At 39.6% G+C, this 21,048-nt stretch overlaps 1 protein-coding gene and 1 pseudogene across 1 annotated transcript in view; both read right to left on the bottom strand.

Annotated features, from left to right (window-relative positions):
- The window catches only part of LOC109479438 (poly [ADP-ribose] polymerase 4-like), a 98,929-nt gene that overhangs the window by 57,424 nt on the left and 20,457 nt on the right, over positions 1–21,048 (bottom strand). Inside the window, exons 16-23 of the mRNA XM_019781403.1 lie at positions 19,545–19,679; positions 18,766–18,915; positions 17,774–17,908; positions 16,986–17,172; positions 16,153–16,226; positions 14,612–14,802; positions 13,921–14,020; positions 3,298–3,468 (exon numbers count right to left, since the gene is read on the bottom strand). Coding sequence (XP_019636962.1) covers positions 3,298–3,468; positions 13,921–14,020; positions 14,612–14,802; positions 16,153–16,226; positions 16,986–17,172; positions 17,774–17,908; positions 18,766–18,915; positions 19,545–19,679 — 1,143 coding nt within the window. The remainder of the gene's footprint in view (positions 1–3,297; positions 3,469–13,920; positions 14,021–14,611; positions 14,803–16,152; positions 16,227–16,985; positions 17,173–17,773; positions 17,909–18,765; positions 18,916–19,544; positions 19,680–21,048) is intronic.
- LOC109479559 lies at positions 5,354–10,761 on the bottom strand (annotated as a pseudogene).

Genomic DNA, 21,048 nt, shown 5'->3' with positions numbered 1-21,048 from the left:
AACTAACAAGCCATTATGATTTCAGAATACAGATCGTATCACATTCAGATCAGAAGCATATTCAGCAAAAACTGCAGTTTTCGCATTATAGAATTGGCAAAGTCACACCCTTTGGACACCTGAAAAACAACAGGAAAGACCTGTGTTAGTTTGCATGCGTGTACTGAAGGCAACAAGTCAAAAGAGGATGCTAAAATACTATTTTATTACTTGGAGTAAACAATTTAAAATTGTATTAGAAAGCACTGTAATAAACTTTACTATACAATACACCAGAGATAATGATTTGACTTTGAAATCAACCCCAATGGCGTTGTAACAATATTTGGGCTATGAAGTCTAAAAACAATGTCAACAGATCTTATAGGTGGGGAGGGGGGCGCACTTACCTTCAATCTGTTTGGTTTCATGCTTTTTCTGTTGCAAAGTTGGTTTCTTCAGCAAGATGACCACGATCTCCATTGCTTCACATGTACACAAGGTCCTTTTTGATTTGATTTTGACTTCAAATCTGACATGAGTCAGTAACTGACAAAAATAAGTAGCAGCGCGGCTCTTACATCTGACTTATGTTCAAAACCCCTAACTGCATTCTGGGATTTGAATCAACCAATCAGGGGTTTAGAAAAGGTCACATGACAAGAAAAACTAGAAAAAAGTTCTTACATCATCTTGAACATCACCAGGCAAAATAAGAATCATCTTTCTTAAACTTTCTGGTATTTTCTTAAATGTTGCTAAGAAAAACAAGAATGGCCTTTCTTAAACTTACTAGGGAAGAAAATCAAGAATGTTTAAGAATATAATACTAGCCATATCTTCAGCCTAATCAAAGATCAATTTTATATCAGACTTTCTTGTTATATTTCAGTCCATACCATGGTATGGATGAAATATATTGTGTTCTCTGATGTTTCTTCTTCTTCTCCTTCTCCTCCTTCTCCTCCTGCCAAACAGTCAAAGGGATTCAACTCCGCCATCATTCAGCCAAATGACTTGAAATTTGGCCTGGAGGTAGAGTGGGCCAATACCCCCAGGCGTTTTTTTCATTTTTTTGATACATGCCTTTGAAAAATTTTTATGAAGGTTTTTTGGGGCATTTTTCGACAAAAAATGGATTTTTGGATACTGAGCCCTGGTTTTACAACCAAATGATCTGAAATTCGGTATAAGGGTACCTTGAACATGTGTCTACAGAATAGCAGTCACATATTTGGCATACACCACTTCCAAATGACTCATTTGGGGGACTTTGATGGCTATTTTGAGCAAAAAAAGGGCCAAAAGTGCTATACCCGTTCCATGTTCTATGTAAAGAATGCCCGTTCCATCTGCCATTGGCCATGGAACACGTGTTCCAATGTGGGTTACCTGAGGTCACATTGCACGTAAGTCGTGCCTAATGACCCACACATTCAATTCTATGTGCCTAAGACCTTCAAAATGTATCAAATCTCATCATTGTTAGTATTTGCATACCTGTAATAAGATTAGTAAAGCTTTCGAGATTCAATGTGCTTGTTCTTGCATCTTTGTTCTCAATTACATAGCTACTATATAATTCACTTATTTGAGAATCTTTGCCAGTTTTACACTGGGGTAAGTTTGGAATAGTCCACTTTTGCGTGGGAGGGAGATGGACTGAAATATGCTGTATTTGCTCCCAAGCAAATGTCGGCCTCTCTAGTTTTTTTTCTTATCAGTATTTGTCAAGAAAGATAAGAACTTTATTCTTGTATTTTCTTAAATGTTGCCAAGAAAAACAAGAATGATCTTTCTTAAGCTTTCTAGTCAAGAAAAACAAGAAACTTTAAGAAAGAAACACTAAGCAGAGCTTTATTCTAATAATAGATTTAGATAATTAAATTTCTTGCTTTTCCAATCAGTGTTTGCCAAGAAAGGCAAGAACCAAATTCTTGTATTTTCTTAAACATTGCTAAGAAAAACAAGAATGGCCTTTTTCAATCATTCTCGGTAACATGAACTAGAAATTTTTTGAAATACACAAGAAAAAAAATCTTAAATCTGACCACTTTGATGTCAGGTAAGAAAGAAATCTTCCATGGAGATTAAATAAGAAAATTTAACTAAGTCTGAGGGAATTTTAAGATTAAAAGAATTTTAATCTTGTAACTTAGAATCTTCCCTAGAAATATTGTCTTTACTAAAGAAATTTCAAGATTACAAGAATTCTAATCTTGTAAGTTAGAATCTCCTCTAGAAATATTTCTTCACCAAAGAAAAATCAAGATTTAAAGAAGCCTATTTTAGAAAAATTATCTCCACTCAAGAAAAATGAGGAAATAGTTCTTGGTGCAAGAATGTAGGTATACAGAAAATTTATTTTTTTCTTATTTTTTTCTTATTATTCTCCCCCAAAGAAAAATTTTCTTCCCATGAGAAAATAAGAAAAACAAGAAAAAGCATTTTTGGTAGTGCATCACCCTACATTGAACCGCGATGGGGGTCGACATTGTCTACCAGATACCTTTGACCCAGTGTTGACGTCACACTTCAAAGAAGCCATGTGACAAGCTTCACTGGGTCAGTCTACTGAGGATGACCAGAGTGACTGGTCGAAAGCTCTAGGTGAGAGAATTTTTCGTGTTGGAACAAAAGTTTTAACATTAAACATGTAACTACCAACTTTCATGATAGTATTTTTGAGTTAATGTTACCTTGAAGTTCACTGTCTAGCTGAACAAACTACTGCTCTGTTTATTCTTACTCAAAGTCAAATACTTAATATATGTATGATGATGGGCAGCCTCTTCAAATCTGTTCTGATACATGTACATACATTTTTTAAAGTAACCCAACACCACAGGGTGTTGCTACAGCACCAGTTTCCATTATGACATACATGTACACCTGGTCCAGGTCAATGAATTTGGAACTGACGAAGAAGAATAAACCAATCTCCATTCCTTGATTTTCGTGTTTTGACCTTTGAACGGCTAGGACTTTGAGTATAGGACTATGACTCTGTTTTGACGCATCAGACTTTTATGTTTACTGTATGTTGTCCACTCTTGTCTTACTGTATGTAACAATGTCTTGTGTAATTTTGCTGGGCCCCCTTGAAAAACAGCTAATGAACGGGGCTACCCAGCTGTCTTATGATGAAATAAATAAATAAATAAACTGAGCAAAAACAATATGTTTTCAAACTGTCAACAACAGAAAGGATTAAAAACCCTGCCAGAACCTTTACTAATAGATTCTTAGTCAACATCACTAAAAGCATGGAAACAACCATAATGCTACTTTGCAAGCTGGGAGAGGAAATATGTTCACCTGGGTGCAGTGAGGGACGTAACCGTACACCACTTGACGAGAGCCGTTGAAGAGAGAGACGATCTGATTGGGCGCCTGGACGGGAGGCGGAGCATCATCATCCCACTGCTGCCAATCAACTGACACGGACGTTAGGCCAGGCTGGGCGGCTTTCCACAGCTGAGATTTCACCTGGAGTTTTAACACAGTTTTAGATATTAATATCATTATTATGTAACAGGGCCCAAAATACTGGGTGCATGTGCACCTTATTTAATTACAATTAGTGCACCCAAAACGGGAGCTGTGCACCCAGTTTTTCTCGTGCAGCCAAATATTTTCGTAGGTTTACGTAATGTAAAGATGTTAACAACATGTATACAACATATTCTTTGAACATCTAAGTGAGAGAAAAATACTTCCACTAATTTCCTGTTTGTATTTATCTACTAGTAGTTGCTTGTCAATGAGTAACATTTCCATACTATATACATCACCTTAATACATGTGTGTGTGTGTGTGTGTGTGTGTGTGCTTGTGTGTGTGTGTGACTGTGTGCATATAAGTGTGTGTACTGTATGTGTATGTCCCTGTGTTTATGACGTGTATGTGCGTATAATATACACGCATACACATGTCATAAACACAGTGACAGTGATTATGTATAAGTGTGTTTTCATATGTGTAATATACATTCAAGTTGCATAATACATGTATCATATGTACTAGATAAATCTTGTTGATCCTGACATATACAATAATTATTGCTTTTGGCAGGGTATTAAATGCTGGATTATTAGCATCCAGGACATTGTATAGTACAGTAGTTGTACAGTATTGTTAGTAGTTTCATCAGTGGATTGAGGTTTCATATTCAACACTAAGTCTTTGACTGCGCAGTCAGAAATGAAATTCAGACGTTCAGACTACATCTCTTTGATCCGCGAGCTCTCTTTTCTTGAGTGGAATACATCCCATAGAACGTACTGATGAAAAATGTCAAAAGGAATTCTTTCTCCGCCTTGCAGGTCCTATACGAGACACATTAATTTTCCAGATACATTACACAGGCTGAGCTTTTTTTTTTTTATTTACTTCAGATTCACCTCAAAACAAGGCTCGTGAGAGCCACTTACATGTTTTGGGTTACAGTGATGACTGCGTGGTCAGATATTTGTTCACCCTTGATTTAAACCGTTGGAGGTTGTAATTAGCGGTGAAACATTCACGGGGAAGCTTGTTCCACAGTGAAGTGGTTCTGGGGAAGAAACTGTCAGCATGAAATTTTCTCTTGACTGATGGACTATTGAGAAAGAAAGGGTGATTTTCTGCTGTTAAGGTGGCTAAGCGTGTTCTTGCAAAGAATGTTCTTGTTCTAAAGCATTAGCATAATTTGTCTTGTCCTTGGTACGACTTGTTCTTCTATGATCTGGCTAAAGCTAAAATGATGTTAACAACTCAACTGCAATTAAATGTGTAAATATTGAGTGTAACAGGTCGTTCGGTGTGATATTGACTAGCCGCCGCCAGGCCGCGCGTCTGCAAAGCTGGTGTGTTATGCTGAAGGGTTATACCGGCTATACCAAATACAGAATGATGCAGAAATATATACCTACCCGGCAGGGCATAGGTTTGGAAACGTGACTGTAGAATAAACAGGATGAGGCCCTTGTTACAGTCATATTATGATCAGCAGCAAGACCCTTGTTTCTTATAAGTCAATAACTGCATCACTGCAAGAAATTCAGTTTGTTATCACTTCGGGGTATAGTCGAAAGCGGAATTGTTGTAACAAAGGAAATTGTGTCGTGTGGCGCAATGGCAGCGTGCACGACTCGGAATCAAGAGGTCCCGGGTTCGAGTTCTGACATGCCACCAATCTTGTGCCCTTGGGAGAAGGCACTTTACAAGACTTTCCCCTCTAGACTCAAGTGAAAATGAGTATTGTCTGTCCAGTGTTTGTTTCTATGTGTGGGACACAACACCAGCAACAGCTGCCTCTAGCTGTTCCGCGTGTATTGCACTGTTGCAATTTCAATAAAATTAAAAAAAATCAAAATCTCGATCTCGATCCGGTTGTAGCTCACACTGGTCGTGAGAGACAAGACAGACGCTATGTACAGTATTTACAGGTTCATTGTACCAGGTAAATTCTCCTGGCTCTTATCGACAAGCAAAATGAACAGTGCACCACAGCTTAAAGTCCCGTCTTAGGGATTGTGACCCTTTGTGATTTTGAGATGTGCTGTCTAAACTCTCATGCTGTCCTTGATGATGTGCTGTGTTCTAAAGCATGTGAGATATGCTGTCATTACTCCTGGCTGTCCGTGAGCTGAGTTCTAAAGGATTGTGATTTTGAGATGTGCTGTCTAAACCCTCATGCTGTCCTTGATGATGTGCTGTGTTCTAAAGCATGTGAGATATGCTGTCATTACTCCTGGCTGTCCGTGAGCGGAGTTCTAAAGGATTGTGATTTTGAGATGTGCTGTCTAAACTCAGGCTGTTTGTGAGCTGTACAAAATTACGTGTCCTACAGCGTGCGAGTTTAGCTGTGCTTCTCTGCACCAGTGTGCTGTGAGCAACTTCTGTACAGTGTTCCACTGACACTTGGGACCTCATTCCCCTTGCCCATTCCATAAGGACCCCTGTCATCTCTTGTATCAGTGTGCTGTGAGCCATTTCGGTACAGTGTTCCACTAACACTTGGGACCTCATTTCCCTTGCCCATTCCATATGTACCCCTGTCAGCTCTTGTATCAGTGTGCTGTGAGCCACTTTGATACAGCGTTCCACTGACACCTGGGACCTCATTTCCCTTGCCCATTCCATATGGACCCCTGCCATCTCTTGTTGATGGGTAGCCTTTCTCATAGTTTGGCTTGATGTTTGTCTCTTTTGGCAGTGACTGACCCTCTGATTTGTTGACCGGTTGTTTGACGTTTGTTGTCTGTTGGTTAGTGACATTTGTCAGCGACGTATAACCTGCCCTTGTATGGCATCTTGTAGCTTGTGTGGGGTCTTCATCGTGGGTCACTGCATATGGCTGAAGCTGTGGCCCTGGGTCTTTATCGTGGGTCACTGCATATGGCTGAAGCTGTGGCCCTGGGTCTTCATCGTGGGTCATTGCATATGGCTGAAGCTGTGGCCCTGGGTCTTCATCGTGGGTCACTGCATATGGCTGAAGCTGTGGCCCTGGGTCTTCATCGTGGGTCACTGCGTACGGCTGAAGCTGTGGCCCTGGGTCTTCATTGATGGAGGTTGTCGCATATGGAAAAAGCTTGCCATTTTTCCCCTTCCCCGACACATCCATGTATGACACAGCGTATGGCTCAATGTCATCGTTGTCTTCAATTGGCTGGATGTCATTGTTGTCCTCTATTGGCTGGATGTTAGCAAAGGACGTTGTTGCGTACGGCGCAAGCTTGCCATTTTTCCCTTTCCCCGACACATCCATGTATGACACAGCGTATGGCTCGATGTCATCGTTGTCTTCAATTGGCTGGATGTCATCGTTGTCCTCTATTGGCTGGATGTTAGCAAAGGACGTTGTTGCGTACGGCGCAAGCTTGCCATTTTTCCCTTTCCCGGACACATCCATGTATGACACAGCGTACGGCTCAATGTCATCGTTGTCTTCTGTTGTCTGGATGTTAGCAAAGGAGGTTGTTGCGTACGGTGCAAGCTTGCCGTTTTTCCCTTTCCCTGACACATCCATGTATGACACAGCGTACGGCTCAATGTCATCGTTTTCTTCTGCTGTCTGGATGTTAGCAAAGGAGGTTGTTGCGTACGGTGCAAGCTTGCCGTTTTTCCTTTCCCGACACATCCATGTATGACACAGCGTATGGCTCAATGTCATCGTTACCCTCTGATGTCTGGTCCTGAGCAGGAGTGCCCGTGACTGATGCTCCTGATTGGGCAGAGTTTCCATCTGTTTCAACAGGGGCGTTGCGCCGGGCCATACGTGTGCCGTGACAGCGTTCGTACAAGTAGACGACAACCCCCGCTGCTAACACCATCAGGAGAGGCACAACAACAGCCATGATGACGGCATTGACGTGGTAACTGTCGTCTTCCTCAGTGATGATTGGGCCGCCGTGAAGAGTGACCACGTCAGTCCCTGTGGTAGACTCTGAGCCTGGCCTGGTGTGTGTGTACGGCATCTCTGTGGGAATGGTGTGGTTGTACAGACTGGTGTGGTTGTGTAGCCTGGTGAGATGGGTATGCGGATCTGTTGTGGTGGACGTTTCATCACATCTCCCCAGCCTGATCCCCTTTGGTGACCTGTCCATGTTGGTCTGACTGATGTCTTTCCTCAGGGTGGCTAGCAGAATGCCGCTCAGGTTGGCAGGTGACGCACACTTTAGGAGTTGATGACCAGCGATGTAGTCCAGCTCTGGTAGACTACAGATGAACCAGGTGAGATTTGCGTCACATTTTAGCGGGTTGTCATATAACGCCAGACGTAAGGTCTGGTTGTGATTCAGACGCAGGATTTTGCTGTCGATCGTGGTGATGTGGTTTGTTTCCAGGTGTGCAAACTTCAGTGCTGTAAGCGGCAGGAGTGCGTCGACAGGCACGGAACGCAGACGGTTCATGCTTAACACCAACACGGATAGGAGAGGTAGGCCGCAGAATGCATGCTGGGATATGACGGAAATGGCGTTCCTTTGAAGGTTCAAGACTTTTACCTTCTCAAGCCCAAGGAAGGTATCAGGTTCTGAGGATAAAAAAAACGAACTACTGTTAATCATTTTCGAAGGGATTTTTAAAAAAACTTATGAGATGGCAGCAACAAATACCAAAAACTCAATCACAGATATCTAACACAATAGCTCATCATATCAGTCCACAGTGCATAAACTTGGACTTCATTGCTCCCACCTTTTTTAGCAACCAAACTCTGTTAGATCACACTCGATCAATTCAAACCAAATGCATATTCCATTTAGGGTCACCTGCGGTCATTTAGAATAATAAACCTGTACAGCTCCAGCCAGGCCCTTTTCCCCTCCGTGCCTCACATAAGAAAATCATCATATTCTGAACATTACATGCATGCTATCATTTTGTTGATAATGCCAAACACCCCTACCAACAGGAAAGAATACGCTGCCAACCCACCGGGGTACCTACTAAATAAGAAAAAGAAAATAATAATTGAACTGTGGAAAAAGGCCCATGTGCACATAATGCATTGAATTTCGTAAGCTTCCCTCATATGATCTCAGCACCTTTTGATATCAAACCTAGTATATACGTACTAATTCAGAATATGCAGCTCCCGTTTGGACCGCCAGAATTACGGCACAACAAACCAGGCAGATTGACCGTATACAAAAACATGCACTACGGATAATTCTTGGTCCCCAGTATACATGTACATGCTACAATGACGCCCTATCCTAGCCTCCTTTGCAGTCTTGTTGGGTGTGGGCGTTATTTTTGTGAGCGACGCGAGTAATATGCCACGAGGGACGATTTGCTGCCGAGGGAGTTTTTGCCGCGGAGAGAAGGTTTCGCGCTCCAACAAGGAAACCTCTCTGCGGCAAAAATTCCCTCGGCAGCAACTCGTCCCTCGCGGTGGCATATTACTCACGTCGCTCACAAAAATAACACCCACGCCCAACAAGACTATGAAGGAGGCTAAGAAAAACGGAGGGGAGACCTAAGTTAGAAATTCGCTAGATCTTTTTGAGCTCTCAGTTTAAGACCTCCATGTCGTGAGGTAACTCATGGTAGAAACTGCAAAGCGTCAATCCAGTTCGTTTTCTGGCTTTTGAAAACAAATTGATACATCAGTAGCCCAATCCCCTATTTTACGCATCTACTTAACAAATATGTGCAGTAAAATCTCCCATCGCCGGCCCAGACCTTTCGGCTCTGTTAGTAACTCATATGATTAAATGTATTATGTACTGTATAGTGTGTAGAGTTAACACTGGCTTAAATAGATTTGTCTTTTAAAAACTCATACTGAGGCCACACCAATTTAATTTGTTGGATTTTTATAGAAAAATAAAGGAGTGAGCGGGCCTAGGCATCCAAATATGGCCCAAAATGGTACGATAGGAACCATGAAGTCAACACACCAGGCTGGTTTAAAATTTAAACAATGAATTTTGAACTTTTAATGATACCATTGCATTGAAAGATGGAATAACTGTAACAACTAGGATGAAAAGGACTGTTTTTAACTGTTCAGGGCAAAATATGAGCATTTTGCAGTAACTGTTGATTCAAAATTTTTATATTTATTTCCAAATCAGAAAAAAATGAAGCGGGCGAATCCGTTAACCAAAAAATTAAATTGGTGTGGCCTGAATTGCAGGACTGGTTGATTTCCTAAATGTCTTATCATAAATATAGTACATTAGATTAAGGCAGCCCAGGCTGGTATTCATTTGAACAGAACGTGTTTGATTCGGGGTCACCCGGGTGGTCATTTGTACAATCATGTACATTCCATTGTAAACCCAGATTGTCACACATTTCTTAATGGGTTATGACTTCTGCGGCTTTACACGCAGCTCAGAATTGATCTTATTAACATTAATAAGAGCAATCAATTTTATTTGATCAAAATTGTCCAAGGCTATTTTGCATGAATTTTGATGTTCTTAACTGGTGCACATTTTTGACCGAAAATGACCAAAAGACCAGTTTCTGATGTTTTGACCCCCCCAAAAACAATGTAATTGTCTTTAAGTTAGTTTTGAAACAAAATAGACATATAAAATGGCTCTCACTTTGTAAAATGATGGTCTTGTTTAAATATAGCCTGCGTGTAGACCCATGAAATACACGGCTATTTTTTAACCAATATTTCTAATTCTAATCGAAAATGCAGCAGTAGAAAAACTGATTACACAGAATCTGAATGTAACCTGCATCCAATGTGTTTCAAATATTACTAAAACTGTGTGAAGTTTTGAAGCTATCGGAATTTGCTGGCATAAGTATGAAAAACTAATTATCATAGTATAAGTCTGGGCTGCCTTAACCCAACTGAGGAGTCCAAAATAAATTTTTTCCAACGTACCAAGACTGGAGATGCGGTTGTCATCAAGACCAAGCTTGGAGACCAATGGGAGACCTCGGAAAGCTCCTGGCTGGACCCTTGAAACGTTGGACTTTTGGATTTCAAGTATCTCTACTTCTGGGCTGTTGGGGAAAGACCGCTCTAAAATCACCAGAGAACGGAGATGCTTGATGCAGATCGATAGCGTGGCTTTGTCGAAGTCGGTTGGTATGGCGTCAAGACATACGGGAAAGCTGTACGTTCCTCCGTATCCAATCCAGCTGCAGGGGGACCCCGCCTGGTTTTTATCTGGGCACCGACAGATGATTTGCTTTGCAAACAAAACTTGGATGGAGCTACAGCTGTCAGGGCACCGCAACGCGGGTGCGGACGCGAGAAATAGATGATTGGAAACCACGAGCAAGAAGTAGAGCATGTTTCGCGACATCGTGATTGCAGAATTCTCACTCGTTGTAATATAAACGTACTGAGCCTTACGTGCCCAAATATAATGTCTACATAGTCAGGGTTGCTTGAATACAGTCATGTATACAGTTCATGATTTGCAAAGTCTGAGGCGCATGCGTGCATGTTAATGGAATTGGCGGGTCCTTTATTTCAAAACATAAAGACGTAGAAAAGTCTTCCTGTCCGCTTTTCTTTTTCAACCCGGTACCAAATTGTCCCTCTTCAAAGTCCAAGACACATTCTAATATTAAATACTAAGACGCCAAGATGCAGTAAATGTAATGTTGTGTGTCTGGTTTATGTCCTGAACAAAGCTAGGGGCTGTAGGTAGGGATATTTTTTTTAGCTTTCAGCTAAAATGAAGAACATTATAATGATATATAAATCAAAGAGTTTAGCATTGCATCTGGACTCACTGTCTCGAGGACCTGTCCACCTGTTTGCTTGTGGACAAATTTCTCTAGATTTACTGAAGAAAACAGTGCTTTTTTTAATACATAATGTATTGTTTCAGAAATTCAGAGGATTTGAAATTCAGAGGTCAGATTGGAAAATCTTACCAGTAGTAAATTTAAAAAAAAGGTTAGGGTCATCGTTTTTTTTTAAGGGTAACAAAATGGTACCAGTCAGGAAACAGGTAACACCGTGACAATGTTTTTCCTAGGCTCTGGTGGCGTAGCAAGTGGTAATGCCCCTGTCATACAGCCCATACTTTCTATCATTGTGAACCATTAAATTTTACATAATAATATAGATGACATTAAGAATAAGATAAATATTAAAACAATTTGATGATCAAATCATGACCGTCCTGACATGTACATGTTTTTCAAAGGGCATTAATTTTGGACTAAGGCCACACTAATTTAATTTGTTGGTTCTCGGATTTTTTCAGAAAAAATATGAAGCGACAGGGCGAAAAAAAATAAAATAAAAACAGGTCTAGGCATCCTATAGGCTTAAATGCTACAAAATGAGCCATGAAGTCAACACAAAAGGCTGGGTTAAAATTTAAACATTGAATTTTGAACTTTTAATCAAACCACTGCAATGATAGATGGTAAAACTGTAACAACTAGGAAGAAAAGGACTTTCCTCAACTGTTGGGGGGCAAAATATGAGCATTTTTCAGTTGATTCAGGACCAGAATCAAATTTTTTTTTTTTTGCAAATCAGAAAAAAACGAAGACTGAGGTGAATCCGAGAATTCGAACCAACAAATTAAATTGGTGTGGCCTAAGCATGGACATTGTATAATGTAATCCCCCCCCCCTCCCAGCGGGTTATGTTTTCATGTTCAAGACTTCAGCAAAACATCCAATAATTAAACATACCACATTCAAATAACATCTCTTTGATCCAAGCTCTCAGTCTTTGAGTGGAATACATCTCATACATGTATCGATGAAAAATGTCAAAGGAATTCTTCCTGAGGCTCCATCTTGCCCATACTGAGACATATGTTTTTGAGACACAGTATACATAGCTTACTTGTGGTGGGTGGACATCTAATGCATAATTTGTTATAATAGTGTTAGACTAAAACAGAAATACTAGTATTGAGACAACTTGCATACATTTGTACATTACCTCCCCCCAATACTTCATTGGGGTCATCAAAGCAAGTTGACAATCTTTTTAAATCTTACATGTAATTGATGAAAAACATAGTTCTCACCAGGCTGTTTGAGCGTAGGGGCCCCCTACGCTGTGATTTTGACCCCCTACGCTGTGATTTAGCCCCCTACACTGTGTTTCAACCAGTGTAGGGGTGGTTTTTGGGGGCAGAAGCTTCATTAATCTTAAGTTTTAAAAAATGAAAATATAACTTAAGAATGAAGCTATAACAGAGGGAAAACAAAATCTGTCCCCCAATAAACAATAAGTAGAGTATTAAGTGGTTAATATGTGTTACAAAATTTTGGGGGGAGAATATCAGGCCCATGGTTTGGGGACTCGGTGCGTGACTCGCGCCGCAGAAAGTTGCCCTTCTATACCTGACCCCTACGCTGTGAAAAAATCCTGGTGAGAACCCTGAAAAATATAGATTTTTACCAGCCTTCATTGTACACGTGCATGCGCACTTACAGGCACAGTACATGTAGATGACACAGCACCAAAATTATTATTCAAAATCTTAATATTCTTATGACAACTTCAAATCAAAACTGCCATACAAATCTATCTATGTGTAAGGAAGTCTCTGTGCCAAGTACATAATGGATAACAACAGTTTCAAATCTGCAAGTTTGTTAAACATCATCTTTTATTCTTGTTTGTTCTTTCAATGAAAAGAACACATTTAAAGCACAATGAATTTTCGGCCGTTTCCAAAAAAAAAAAAAGTTTTCAACCATACTGTAAATCGTACAAAACAGTTGCAAAATGAGCAAAAATATACCATAAGTTACAGTAAAAAAATTAATAAAAACTATACCAATGTCGTAGAATGCCAAAATCAAACTTTAAGGAAAAAAGACGAAATTGTAAAGAAATGAACTTGAAGACTAGATTATTCGCCAAACCATACTCTGTGCCATTTGCTCAACCCTCATGACCACGTAGATTTCATAATGAAAAGAACTTTTTTTTTTGCAAAACTTTTTTTTTATTTGCACGCGCGCATCAGTTTGGGGGCTCCCGGAGGATGTCATCCATATAATCAAATCAACATGGCCTTATTGTTACTACCCTAGCTGGATGACTAATCTTCACAAACGTGTGGCATCGGGTGGCGTAGTTGTAGATCATTCGACTGTGAACCGGGAGACCCGGGTTCGATCCCGAGTCGTACCCGGGACATGTCTGAACATGCGCCCCGAAGTTGTGCCCTTGGGAAAGGCACTTTACACCACTTTCCTCACTCCACCCAGGTGTGAATGGGTACCTAACTTTGGTTGGGGAAAGCCATATTGAGGTCACCTTGTGGCGCCGAATGGCAGCCGCACAGACCCTTGCGACAGTTCCACAAAAATGTAGGTTGAACAACCATGTATCATGTGTATTATTATGTGTATTATTACCATCTGTATCATTTGATTGTAAACCCTGCATCAATTCAGCACTATAAAGGCTGTGATTGCACAGGTGATGTTTGGCCAATAAACCATTTATTACAAAATGTATTACGTTTAATGAAAAAATGATAGACTTACCTTCCTTTCCCACTTAGACTTGGTTTTGTCATCAAAATACTCGAAGGCTCCCCCTCCAACCCTGGCTATGGCTCTCAGCAAATGTTTGTTGGAAGTAGATCTAAAAAAACAATTTAGTAAAAATCATTAGTGAATGTTGACTAATGATATATGCAATTATATCTGATTCATCATATGGTTCTGCATTTTTTGTTGTTTGGAAAATTCTACTCCTGGAGAATTTTTCATGAATCTATTCCAGAATAAACTTCAAAGAAGGACACTGTAAGATTTCAAAAGTCAATTTGGGGTTCAAAACTGACACATCTAGAATGAATTCCAGTATACAAAATATGATATAGGACGAGATATTTGGCGTGATTTTATTAATTTCAATTTTCAATTTTCAATTTTCAATTTCAATTTTATTAAGAACAGTCAACATAGCAGGGGTACGTAGTACTCCTGAATTGTGTGGACTTTACCTAAGTACAAGAGACGCACAAGGCAATTACATACAAAAGTTTGACATGAAACACTAGAACACTTGGTCTGCATTTCGCTATTGTACAGTCTAATTGTGCAGTGGAGGAACGAGTTGTACAGTCTGTTTGTCCGTGCCTTGGGCACCGTGATTCCCCCAGAGTTCCTCAAACACCTCCCTGTGCTATCCGACCTGGCTCCCGGTACCAATATTCTGAGTGATCCTCACCCGACTCCACAGCTGAAGACCCTAGTTTCCAGGTAGTGTGCGTGGATGTCACTCAGAGTCTGGTCAGCGTTGTTCACATGTCCGTCAGAGATCAGGAACACATTCCGTGTTTTTCCAGGGGAGGGGGGAAGCAGGAAAAAGCCGTGAAGAGGCCTCCATGCATCTGTATTTCCTTTTGATGCTTTGAGATCCTGGTGAAAAAATCCCAAATTTTTAAATGGTTAGAAAATTTAGCATGAAAGTTCATCTGTGTTGGTACAAGTCATTATGAAATAAAGACTAAGCTTTAACTTCCAACACTTAGATTACAGAATTGGGACTTACCCAAAGTGAACAAGGTTGATGGAGTCAACCGAAAATTTGGGTAAGTCCCAATTTTGTAATCTAAGTGTTGGAAGTTAAAGCTTAGTCTTTATTTCATAATGGATAGAAAATGTTTTGTCATCCTACAACTTTTTTTGCAGAATTGATAACTTCTGAATATTACACAAGCAAGGAAATACAAGGAAAGAAAAGACGGAGTTTAAATTAGACTTCCTAATAACATGTGATTGCAAACCAGCACCCAAGAAAGATGAAACAGAATTTATCAAAATGAGACTACTTCATGTGATAGCCAATCAGCACCAAGGAAAGATGTAATAGAATCACTGAAATGAGACTGCTTCATGTGATAGCCAATCAGCACCAAGGAAAGATGTAATAGAATCACTGAAATGAGACTGCTTCATGTGATAGCCAATCAGCACCAAGGAAAGGTGAAATAGAATCATTGAAATGAGACTGCTTCATGTGATAGCCAATCAGCACCAAGGAAAGGTGAAATAGAATCACTGAAATGAGACTGCTTCATGTGATAGCCAATCAGCACCAAGGAAAGGTGAAATAGAATCATTGAAATGAGACTGCTTCATGTGATAGCCAATCAGCACCAAGGAAAGGTGAAATAGAATCATTGAAATGAGACTACTTCATGTGATAGCCAATCAACACCAAGGAAAGATGAAATACAATCACTGAAATGAGACTTCTTTATGTGATAGCCAATCAGCAGCACGGAAAGATGAAATAGAATCACTGACATGACATTACAACATGTGATAGCCAATCAGCACCAAGGAAAGATGAAATAGAATCACTGACATGACACTACTTCATGTGATAGCCAATCAGCACCAAGGAAAGATGAAATAGAATCACTGAAATGAGACTACTTCATGTGATAGCCAATCAGCACCAAGGAAAGATGAAATAGAATCACTGAAACGAGACAACTTCATGTGATAGCCAATCAGCACCAAGGAAAGGTGAAACAGAATTAATCAAAATGAGACTGCTTCATGTGATAGCCAATAAGCACCAAGGAAAGGTAAAATAGAATCAGTTGAAATGAAATTGCAGCAACCAATCAGCACCAAGGACAGATGAAACTACTCTAGAACAATTCCTTAGACTTCACATGGACAAAAAATATACATTTTTCTTCCCTAATCAGTAAAAGCATATACTCAAAAACAAGAAAACAAACAGCAAACACCTACCTGGATGAAGTTTTCAGCCTTAGAAACATTAGACTTGATTCTGGGTTGGCTAACAGCAAACAGTTCCTCATATCCTACAAAAAAGAATACAGTGTTGAAAATATGTTGATATCACAATTCATGCAAACCAAAAATACATTGCATTGTATAGGTACAGAATAGAGATTTATGTTAAGTTGTGAATAGCAGATGGAAAATTAGAAGATTGAAAAGCTTCAAAAACATTTACATGGTGTAGCCTAAGTACTGCTCTGCTTATTCTTACTCAAATTAATATATTTGGTGACCAGCCCCACAAATTCTGTCCAGCAACCTGTTACATAATGTGATCCAACACCACAGGTTGACTGCTACATCACCAGTTACCATGGTGACAGCCTTTTGGTCCAGGTCATTGACATTATTGTTTGTAGATTCTGAAGAAGAATCTCTCTCTCTCTACAATGTATGTGGTTAAACATCTTTTTCCCCCTGAACTGGGGTTAGACGTGCTTGCATCAAGTGCAAGTCTTTTTGTTGAAGCAAGATTTTTATCGCTGGATGCCCTTCCTAACGCCAACCCAAATCCTAGTAGGGCCCAGAATCCCTCTAAATGAGGAGGGAAATACGTATTAAGTGCCTTTCCCAAGGGCACAACGTCTGGGTGCATGTCTGGACTTGTCTGGGTCCAACCCTGGGGATTGAACCTGGGTCTCCTTGCTTGACAGTCGAATGCTCTATCCACTACACCACACAGATGCCAATAAGAGGAAGAAAAAAGACTGAGCAAAAACAGCACATATGTTTTCCTTCTGCAAAGGTAAACATAACAAACGAAGGTAAACATAACAAACCTGTGCCAAATGCAACTACATTGAAGCTACACTCCTTAGGAAGATGACTGAGACAGAGCAGTGCAACTTTCTTGGCTGCCTCCAGGGGTGACCCCCGCATGGAATTGGACGCATCCAAGAGGAGGATGACCTCATGACCCTGCATGACCTCTGCTTGGAATTCTGGGTAGAAGGTCAGCATACAGGCCTGTGGATGAATTTCAACAGAGTTTCTAAGCAAAATAGACATAGCAGACTTGCCCCTTACATATTAACCTGCCTTATCTCTTGTCCCAAGTGGAAAACAGTTGCCTGTTTTGTATCGTAGGCTGGTTCTTGCTATTTATGGGTGGCACCAAAAAATAAAGAGATGCCTTGTGAAGCTTGATTTGATGCCAAAACTGCACTATGAAATGGCAGCAAATGTTAATATCAGACTGAGATTTCCACATTCAGAGTATTTTGTGTTTTGCTGCTGAAATTGCATTGAATGCCTTCAAAGTTTTACTAAGTGTCGTTTTGGTCCATTTTCTGATATTATCCTTCCATCTTCTCTGTTACTTATCTCTCTTCTGTCCTCTTTGTACTGTTCCTTGCATAAGAGTTTTAGTTCTGACTGCAATGATGCTTGCTGTAGTTCACGGAAGCGAAAGTTTGCGTTCTGAGAAAAAAGGTATTTCACAAAACTACACCGTGGCGGCAGGTACAGAAAAATTATTATTGCAGTACAGAAGTGACAGTTAAGATCGGGAACATAAAAGTATTGCAAAAAAAATGGAATTATGGTTATTTTTCCCCATTTTACAAACCTGGCTGTCCTTGTCGGGGTGTCGTTCCACCCACATCCTGGGTACGTGGATCTCTGCCAGACCAACCTGCAACAGGAAACCATCTCCCAGCATGCAGTTCTTCTCAAGCTCCACAACAGCCTTGCTTGCTGTCCTCTGATTGGTGGAGACAAAGAGAAAATTATAATTACATTAATTATACTTACAAAGTAGTTCTGACTATACACAGACTTGCTTATTTCATATTAATGATAACAAGCAGTAACTGGTAGAAATCATAATTTTTTTCATTTATCTGTAATATCACAGAATGTCAAAATTTTGCAATTTGGAAAATGCTTTCTGCAAATACACACTTATAAGTCTACCTTCCAAAAATAGTTTCATCAGGTTGGTAGAGTATAGGATATAGGGTTTTTCTTTTACACAACCAAACTTGTCTTTCTGCAAATACACACTAAGTCTACGTCAGACTTAAACCCATGGCATAAATTGTACTTGGCAAACATTTTACAATGAAATTTGAAAAATACATGAAACGTTCCTAGTATAAGTATATTATAGATTTATCACACTGGCACCATTCAACCCCTACTAACTTGATTTTTGTCTGCAAAATTGCACGTAGCTTATTAATAATTTCTCTTCTGTAAATTATTACAAACTAGAAGTAACATTTGCAAAGCAAATGCATAATGTTTACCTTCGGACATGATCTGCTCTGTTAATTCTTACTCAAACACATTCACATACATGTACTACTAGTATATGGTGACAGGAGCAGAGCAGACCATGAAATTGCAACATTATGTATAACCCAACACCAGTCACCATGGTGACAGACGTCAACAAATCATGTCATTGGCCAGGACAGAGGTTAGTGCTTGGAACAGAAGAGGAGGAGGAAGAAACTAAGTAAAAACAATATGTTTTCCTCTGATAAACATAAAAAAAAGAATACAGACTGCATGACCTTGACTGAATCAAACTGATTTAGGTAGACTAACTCTTACCTTTACTCTGATTTTATGAGATGGTGATTGGATGGTCCTGATGTCAAAGGGCATCTCCATGGCAACCTGGAGGGAGAATTCCTTCCCAGCATCCTTTCCCACCTTGACTGTCTCCACATCTTTTTGAATCTCCTCAGACAGAGAATCTTTCTATTTGTGAAAAAACAAAATAGTAACTGTAAAACTTGAAAATTTCATAAAAGCTGTGACCATACAATGTTGAGATAACTGGCAACTGCAAAATGTTCGACATTTCATAGCACCCATTACCTTTCATAAGTGGCAGAAAGCAATTTGTTGTCAACAGTGTTATTAGTATTGTTTACTTAAAAACTTTGAATTGATAAAAACATACTTGTTTACCATAAGGAATAAATTCAAAGTTTTTGGATAAAACCCTAATTGATTACAGATCTCTTTCAGTCACTGAAGGTAGTGGATGCTATATGAAATGTCTGAACAGTTTAATTTTAGAATAATGAGACATCAAGTTGCTTGAGTAACTACACACAGTTATCTCGATATCTTATTACTTGGGTGTCTTAACTTTATTGAATGATGACCATTAGTAAACCACATTTAGTACTAATACATGTACAAAATGTATGTGACTGTCAGTACGTAACTGATAAGTCTCACTTCAGTCACAATTCAGTAAAGCAGCTTAACTGACACAGCTGTAATGCAACTGACATATATGATACAACATATACAATATGCATCTGAACAGAAAATTTTATGTTGTCATGGTGAATTTAGTGTGTTTTGGATAAACTTACCTGCCAGGGAGCCACACTGCCAGGGAGTCTGAAGCAGATGTTTTCTCCTTCCACAGCCAGCTCTGAGACGTAGGTGATCTTAATCAGTACACTGGCTCTGGGTGGAAGGTTCCCCACACTCACTGTAAACACATCCTACAAAAACAACAACAACAAGACAGTTATTGTAAATATCCCTTCAAAAACAACATACTCACTTGTACTGTTAACACATTGTACATCCTAAAAAGAGCATAATTACTGTAAAGTTAACACATCCTAAAAAAAAAACTCACTGTAAACATTCTTGTCATGCAGTCTAGGACAGGGGTACCACAGGGATACATATTCGGTCCTCCTATATTCCCCAACAAAACAATCAAGCCACATTTCCTTCAAGTGTTATAAAAATTGTCTCATTTAGAATCCTGTTCCACAACTTTGTTGTATAAGGAGCTATATACAATGTACCTGGTATAAGACAGTAGCCACCTTCTTTTTTATAGCACTATGTGCCATTTCTTAAAGTCTTTGGTATGACCCAAAGAGAGTTTGAACCTATGAGTTCTGAAATGCAAAGCAATCACTCTACCCACTAGATTATTGCACTGGATTTACAGTAACAGTTGTTGAAAAGTTTAAACTTTGTTCTGGAAGACAAAGAAGAACTCACTATAATTTTTAGTCAAACTCATTGACCTTCAAATGCATTTATCTGACAAAGGTCGACGAATTCTTCTTTTTGTGTTGGAACAAAGTTTAAATTATCCAACAGTAGTTTCTACCAACACAGCTGAGTTTTCTTTTTGAAATCACAGTAAATTTGTATTTATTAACCCTAGGCTTGTCCTGCTGGCATTCTTTACTCAATATTTTCAATTATAATATCTTGCTTGGTCACGAACCCCCAACATTTTTTTGCCCTGTGGTGGCATAGTTATTTCTGTATTCGTTGCTTTTCGCCGTGGTGTAAGGCGTTGCACAAGAAATACCCCAAACTTGTACCTAATAGTATACAGAGTATATACAGTGGCAGCCAGTTAATTGCAAAACGCTTATAAGAAAAAGTCTGCTAATTGAAAAGAATTGTGAAAACCCAAACCGTTTCCCATTGACACCATTGTTTATCACGCCCCTTATTTGAAAAGCCAATGCCGGCTATTTGAAAAAAAAATTAGTCAAGTTGCAACACATTTTCAACCAAAAACATGCCAAACAAATCACCAAAATCGGCGGAAAATTTCTTATATCAAGACATCAAGCCGCCAAAAGGGACGAAGTTGTCTGTTTTGAACCACAAAGGAGGCCGAAATTTACGTTGATCGAGCGGTCGGGCGCACATCGGCACTACGTAATGAGAAGCGCGAGCCGGTTCATAGCCGCCAAATGCGGCATGCTTTTGTGTTCTTTTAGCCTGTTTATTCCAAGAACGTTTAATTTCTCATACAACTCATTTTTTTAATCATCAAAACCATGTCTCTACTTGTGTACTGCGCCATTATTTTTGAGTTTATTTCGACTGCGA

The sequence above is a fragment of the Branchiostoma belcheri genome, unplaced genomic scaffold, assembly GCF_001625305.1.
Source record: "Branchiostoma belcheri isolate BF01 breed outbred unplaced genomic scaffold, Haploidv18h27 scaffold49, whole genome shotgun sequence".
In the NCBI taxonomy this organism is placed as follows: domain Eukaryota; kingdom Metazoa; phylum Chordata; class Leptocardii; order Amphioxiformes; family Branchiostomatidae; genus Branchiostoma; species Branchiostoma belcheri.
Note: the sequence above shows the minus strand (reverse complement) of the source record. Positions and strands in the feature narration are given on the sequence as shown.